The sequence below is a fragment of the Cariama cristata genome, unplaced genomic scaffold, assembly GCF_000690535.1.
Source record: "Cariama cristata isolate BGI_N322 unplaced genomic scaffold, ASM69053v1 scaffold43239, whole genome shotgun sequence".
Taxonomy (NCBI): Eukaryota; Metazoa; Chordata; class Aves; order Cariamiformes; family Cariamidae; genus Cariama; species Cariama cristata.
Genome location: NW_009636015.1, coordinates 13188 through 20552, shown reverse-complemented (window position 1 = coordinate 20552; position 7365 = coordinate 13188). Strand labels below are relative to the sequence as shown.

Here is a 7365-nt window from a genome sequence, read left to right as displayed (position 1 = left end):
AAACCTTGCCACGCAAACCCAATACACTCTTTTAACTCAAGTTTCCCATTACATTTTCTACAGCTTCCTAAACCCACTTTCCTCCCAAATGACCACTGGTAGAATGATACCAACAGGTTGATTTAATAATAATAATAATAGTTTGTTGTTTCTGGCATGGAGGAGAGATCTGAGATATATATAATGTGTTTGAAAAATAAAGGGATCCCTCCCAACATACAAATCTCATTCTGAGCTTGCAAAATGTCTAGAAAGGGCAAACTCAGAGACTTCTTCTTTACCACCATGCGAAACGGTCCTTCAGAGTATAGTGTATTCCCTCACTAGACTGTGCACATCAACACCAGCGACATTAGCATAGAGTTCAGGCACCACTAGCTCAGGCACCTGCAGCACTGTGTGGTTGTTGCTGGTCTTTATAGCTGTCTGTAGGGACTGGATCAGGTCTGCTGGAGAAGGCCGCTTAGTTGCATTCCACTGCCAGCAGGATTTCATGATGCTGTACCTGTAAGAAGGAGAAGCAGGGAAGCACTGGGAATGAGAAGCATCAACACAAAGTTTTACTACAGTCAAGTCCTCTCACGTATAAAATGTCTAGAGACCTCCTCGTTTTCTGCTTCATGTAAAGTTCTTTCAATGACGCTTTGAAATTTGCAAACACAAAATAATGTGTGGGGATAAAAACATGCAGTTGTTTGTCAGGATGTCAACTGTGAGTATGGGAAAAGGGGAAAAGGTTGTTTGGTATTCCTTTTTGAAATGGCATTACGGAAGAAAAAGGCTCTGAATATTAAAAGAAATTAGGTCTTCACAAAAGGAAATATAATGCCTTAGATCTTCCACGTGGATGCTTTGTTTGTTTCAGGGAGAATCCTGCAACTTAGAGGAGTAAGATTACTCCAGAATAGTCCTGCATCTTGCAAGGAAGTAGTGGAGCAACAAAATGCAAAGGCAGACGAGGAAACAGAAACGAGCAATTTTCAAAAGCAGGAAATAAAAGTTTTGGCAATCAAAGTTTCATGCAGCAGAATCCAGGAAGGAGATGTGGCAGACATGAGAGAAGAAGTCTCCTCAACTAACAGGTTACTGTTTTGTATAGTCTAGACTTAAGAGATCTTCTGTGAGATCTAGTTTTGTATGTCTCGCTTCCATTTCGCTCTGCAGATCTTAAGTTTAATCGCCCATAAAGCAAGTGGCTTACATGGTTTGCTGGCAGCTTGAGGGCTGCTTCATAATGTTCTGTCTCTGCAGGTATGATAAAATATCAGAAGGTGGCACCTCAGGATATGGTGGAGCACCTGGAGGGACAAAAGGAATAACAGTAGAAAAACTATAGGGTAATGGTTGCAGACAGCAGCTTCTGTGCAAGAATGCATTCCTTCCCTACTAAAATCCATTTTTTCCTACCACAATTCACACTGAAAGTCTAAAGGGAATTGCCAAGACTTTGCAAGTTGGAAAAAACAGGACGCTTATTTAAATGGCCCAACTTTACATTCTACAATTTGAGATTTTGGGTCTTGTTAATTTGCTGCTTCCTTACATATTTTTTTATCATCATTAAATCTTCTTACCTAATGTAATCATTTCATACAGTAGAATTCCAAAAGACCATCTGCAAGAAAAGAAAACAAAGCAACATTAAGTTTCCATTCTAGTTAGCTAGCTCACTTAAATACAAACAAACAACTAGGTATGACCTGCAGAAATGAGAAGAGAAGGTATGTGCTATGAAGTGGAGCATTACGCTGAGACTAGATATGACTTACTGTGAACTTCAGGACATGAAATGATACATAAAGGAGTGAGATAGGCCTGACAGACAGATGAACTTTTAGTCCAAAAATTAAATCATACATGTCTGCCTTGATGCTGGGGGGTTTCTTCAGGAGCCGCTCTGGTGCCTGCCACTTGACTGGCACCATCTGTGTGACTGAGGTGGCACTGTATGTGTGCGTTTCATAGGCCAGACCCAAACCACAGAGCTTAGCAGTGAAGTTGTGATGAAGGAGGACATTCCTGGCAGCAATGTCACCATGGAACAACTTCTTCTGTTCAAGGTAAGCCTGGAAAATTCGAAAAGAGACCATGACCATTTTAAAAGGAATTTTAATTGATATAAATTTTCACTTAGTTTATGCCTGTCTTCCACACTGTGGAACAGAGGTGTATGCTCACCAAAATAACGCAAGCATATTTGGCTCAGTTTTAAGAAAGCACATCCTCAGTGCTTAGGTCAGGAAGACTTAGGCAACCATGCACACTTGTGTTGCAATCAAGCAATAAGGAAAAAATACAGTGAATGTAAGCAGACTTACCAGAGCTGCTGCAACCTGCTGTCCAACTTCATATACTTGCCTCTCAGTGAGGTCATAGGGGATACCATCCACTGTCATTACATCCTAGCGACAAAAGAACAGACCTGGTTGCAAACAAATGCTATAGCAGTAAGGTACTGGGGAATGTTTCCTTCTAATCTAATAAAATGAGTACTATCTAATCGTATTCTCCCTCAGCTAATTTCACAATTGGTCATAAATTGACTGAAATATAAGGACATGTGGATGGGTGATGTTGATGGATGGATGGTGTGGTGGGTAAGACAAGTATACTAGAGACAACTGGTCAGTAAATTGAAGGGTGGAGAAGACATTAATAGGTTAGACAGAAATGGACAGAATGACAATGGAGAACAACAATCCATACAGATAAATGAAAGATATATTATAAATTAGAATGATGAGTAGAAAAGCACATTTATAACATATGAATGGTTATGTGGTATGAGACTAACAGTCCATCTCTCTTACTACCCTGCCTGTAACAGTGACCCTAGTTGGATGCCCAGATGAGAGAAAGAGAATAAGGTAAGTACACAATGCTTTTCCTGTGTTTCTTTCCAGCCCCCAACTGTTTTCTGTTTATGGACTTCCTGATATGGTTATGGTTTCAACATGTTCAGTAACCTCTGAAAGGTTATCTTCCATGAACGTATTCAGTCTTGTCTTGAACCCATGTAAAGTTTCAGTATCCTCAGCAGTCAGTGGCAAGGAATTCCATTAGTCAGCTCTGCACTTCATGAAGAACTATCTCCATTTGTTTGTTTTGAACATGGCACTTACTAGCTTTATTTGCCACCACCTCGACCTTCTGCTGAACAAGACAGCAAGCAATCTCTCTGTATTTAGTGTTCCAGTTGTAGGAGAATGATGGATTTATATAGTGACATGGCAGGTATTTGTTTCTATGCCTTTCTTAATAATGCTTAATATTTATTTTCTTTTTTGCCTTGAGTTAACATTTTCGTCAGACTGTATATTTTCATACAGACTCATGATTTTACTCATCATCAGCAATGGGCAGATATGAGGCTATGATTACATATGTGAAACTAAGATTGCTTTTCTACATGTGCATCATTTCATTTTAAACAATGATGAATTTCATCTATTCTTTTTATTGGCCAATCTCTCAATCTTGAAAGATCCTTCTGCAATTCCTCTGGGTCAGTCCTTGCCTTTACTGGCTGGAATCATCAGCAACCATCATCACCTCACTGTCATCTCGTTTTCTAGGTTATTCATACATGCAACAAACAGCACCGGTTCCTAGATGGGCTATCTTCCTCCAGTGCAAGTACCAACCTTGCACTCATGCTCTGTTTCCTGTTTTTTAATCAGTTAGTTATCATTCAATGACCTTCTCCTTGGTGTGGTAACTGCTCTGCTTTCTTAAATACATTTGGAGTGAGACATTATTTAAAACTTTTTAGAAATTCAGGTAGCTGTATCAACTCTCACTCTTATTCCAGTGCCTGCTATATCCTTCAGGGAACTCCAGTGGTCTGCAAAGTAGGACTTATCTTTACAAAAGTATGCCAGCTTCTCCAAACTATATCATATCAATCGAGAGATCCATTAATTCTATTCCACTTTAGACTTCTGTAGAACTTCTTTGGGGGATGGAGATAGTTTAGACTAATATAGAGGCATGCATGGGAAGATGCAAAGAATCATCTATGACTTATGGATAGATATGTACCTAAGGAATTTAAGAACATAGTCTATCATCACTTCTTTTGACTCACCTTCCGACATGTCCATAGAAATGACAACAGGTCACCAAGAGACACATCTTCCATGATCATATAAAGTGGGAACTGGTCTATACAACATCCAACCAATTCGACCAGGTTCTCATGATGGCCAAGATTTTGATGGAACTTAATCCTTCTCAGGAAATCTTTTACTTCCTGGGGACTAGCCAGGTCTAAAATAACAAAAAAAAAAAACACCAAAAAAACCCCAAAAAACAACAACAACAACAAAACAAAAGAACAAGAAGAACAAAAAAAAATGCAAAAAAAAAGAACCAAATGGAGGCAGCAAAGAACAGGGTGAGTAGCTTAAAATCAACATGAACAGCAATCTTCTTTGGTCGTGCCAAGACGCTCCTACAAAAACACCACTCTGACTAGCTAACGTGATACTGAACACAGCTTGCTCTTGCCCAATGACTGCAAAGTTGTGCCCAGCATCATGTCTTTGATTCAGAGATCTGTACCAAAGTGGATTCTGGCCATATGCCTTACCTTGTAACACTTTCAATACTACAGTCTTAGTCTTCCCAGGGTTCCCAGTTTCCACTTGTCCTCTGTAGATGCTCCCATAGTGGCCATGTTGCATCAGCTGCAAGGTGCCTGGTAAGAGTTTCTCTCGCGGTATCTCCAGTTCTTTCAGAGTCAAGGATGCAGAATTTAGCAGCCTCTCCACAGATGTCTCACTCAGCTGGATATAGCAGTTCTCTGTTGAGCTGGACTCCTGCTGATTCTTGTCATTCACTGACAAAAGCAAATACACATGACGCATAAAAACAGCATAAAAAATGTTTGTCCTTCTATCCTCTTTAATTTTTCCTCCATACTGTTTTGGAAATCAGAATAAAGTAAGGAACTGTTGTATCTTACTTATCCTGGCCCTTGAAAAGGACAAGGAATTTATCTCCCACTCTATTTGATGAAAAGGCAGAATGAGTCTGGAGATCTCTTCCATATTTAACTGTGTAAAATTTCTAGATAAGATGCATTTGTGCTAGATTCCCACATGCTGAAGCAATGACCATTTTCTTTTATTACTAGCTACCAGTTGTTATGAAAGTGACATTCATAGGGTGTTCCCACAAAGGCCTTTATCTTTGTTCTCAATTGTTTCCCTTAATATAGGCTGAAGTGGCTTTTTCCTCTACAAAACTACAATCACTTCAGAACTAGATTTTCATTTCCACACAGCAACATGTGTCTGAGGCACCAACAAACCTCTCCCTACACCCCCAACACTCCCTGTTCTATTTCCTGTTGTCTCCATAGCAAGTGGGAGACAGCAGCTTGAAATTAAATTTTTAAATGACACAGAAAACAGGTTAACTGAGTGTGATCTATATCAAAATGACTGTCATTCACAACTACCCCAGTGAAACTCTCCTTGCAGTAACTTCTAGAAGGCTGTGATAAAAACACACCTTGCAGCTCTCAAGTGATGTTACCACAGTATGTTAAACAGCCTATACGGTGTGTTGCTGTAGGTTTTCTCAGATCCATCTATACTACAGATTCCACTACTACTACTGCAAGTGGGGTAAATCAGGGTTCCCAGTTTTTCTAATGTTCACTGGATTGCTGAATACCACTCAGGTTCTTCATAAATGCTATTGCCTAGCAGCTCAAGCAGTGGGGAAATGGGATTGCCTTCTGGCCACTGAAACCATTTTTTTTAAACATTGTTTTACCTTGGTGTCCAGATGATGATGATTGCTCCTGCTTTGCTCGCAAGCCTCGACAATGGAGCCAAAGGATCACAGTTAGCACGATGACAAAAAAACCCACAAGGAGAACCGGGACAACAATCACTTCAGTCTGATATTCACGCACAACTATCAGCAGAAAAAGAAAATGGGAAACTAAGGAACAAGCAACACTACCTGATGCACATTGGTTCTGTGTAACAAATAACCCCTTTCAGTAACTTTCAACCCCAAAAGCATGTGTATCTATCCTCTGCTCCTTGGAATAGCAACTGAACACTATTAGTGGTGCCGTCTCTATTTTTCAAAGGTGCTGAGTATCTAGATTGCATGAAAACACTGGGACTCCCATGCCTAAGATGATTTATTTAGATGCCGTAATACAGAGACTAGGAATTGTAGCCAGTATCATCTACCAGTGAAACAGAAACAACCCTGGCAGAAGGACAGCAGGGAGATGGGAACAGCTGGAGATTTCCATGCCATCACAAATACACGTGCAATTACAGCTTCAGCTCCTTCCATTAAAATTACAGGGAGCATTTGAAAGAAAATAGGGTGTGGTCACTCAGTTTGGAATTTGACTGGAAGATATTGCAATTAACAGGGATATTGCAGGTAGTTAACTCTCTTATGACCCCAGATTTGGAGCTGGTGCTATTTTTACCTAGGCCAAGACCCACATTTCAGTTCACAAAGATGACAGAAAGTAATGAAATCAAAATCTCACAAGACTGGTCCTTAGGGAAGCTGCAAGGAATCTTTAATGACTACATTATGTCTCATTCAAAGTAGAAATACTCTAAAATGGCTAAAATTATGTGAGCTGAATCCCACCCCAACGGCTGCATCCCCTTAAAAGTTTCTCCCCTGAGACATAATGCAGGAAGAGCTCACTCAAATCCTTCTGTGTGGGCTGGGATGCACGTGGAGGAGAAGAAAGGGCTTGGCCTACTTTTTAGTAAAGCTGGAGCTCCTGCTCAGCATGTGAAAGCTTATTACTGACAGGAATCTGTGAATCTTACCACATAGCTTGTCATTGCTGTTGCATTCCAGTAGCATGCGTGTGAATCTTTTTACATCCCCTGCCATGTTCAATTACAAGTGAGTCTCCACCCTCTGCCTTCTGCAAAGACACAAAGAATATTAATGACATTTATTAGAAGAAAGGATGATTTATGAAGCAACAAGTGAGCTGAATATGGAACTTTCTACCCCTTATGATCAGTGGTTGTGTGGAGATGCAGCACTGGGACTTCGAGACTTACAGGACATCCACTATCAAATCCAATGAATGGTAGACTGCATGACCAGAGAGAATTTAAGATTAAGCTTGTTCTACAGTGCTACACAAGCAATTGAGTACCCCTAGGCCTAAAGGCTGGCATATGCACAAAAATTAATAGTCATGAACTTAATTATATTTAAAGAATAGCTAATACCCTCCTAGCTAACACACTTCTTGGATGCCAGAATGGCTCAGCCTTTTATCTTCTGGTCCACGACAAATGAACAGATTGGCAGCATGCACATATGTCTGCCATTCTTGACTACAGTCCTTGCCAC

At 40.2% G+C, this 7365-nt stretch overlaps 1 protein-coding gene across 1 annotated transcript; it reads right to left on the bottom strand.

The window, feature by feature from the left end:
• Nucleotides 1-285: 285 nt before the first annotated feature.
• Nucleotides 286-6927, bottom strand: STYK1 (serine/threonine/tyrosine kinase 1). Its single transcript, XM_009707751.1, has 9 exons — nt 6825-6927; nt 5785-5928; nt 4592-4840; nt 4088-4269; nt 2319-2402; nt 1858-2066; nt 1575-1615; nt 1202-1298; nt 286-505 (listed from the first exon to the last, which is right to left on the bottom strand). The coding sequence occupies exons 1-9, from the start codon at nt 6889-6891 to the stop codon at nt 301-303; spliced, it is 1278 nt and encodes a 425-aa protein (XP_009706053.1). The 5' UTR covers nt 6892-6927; the 3' UTR covers nt 286-300.
• Between the last annotated feature and the right edge of the window lie 438 nt (nt 6928-7365).

Coding starts and splice junctions, on each gene's coding strand:
- STYK1 (XM_009707751.1), bottom strand. CDS start 6,891: ATGGCAGGGGATGTAAAAAGATTCACACGCATGCTACTGGAATGCAAC. Junction 5,929..6,824: donor CAGCAATGACAAGCTATGTG/GTAAGATTCACA, acceptor TTCTGCTGATAG/TTGTGCGTGAATATCAGACT. Junction 506..1,201: donor TCAAGCTGCCAGCAAACCAT/GTAAGCCACTTG, acceptor TCCTTCTTACAG/GTACAGCATCATGAAATCCT.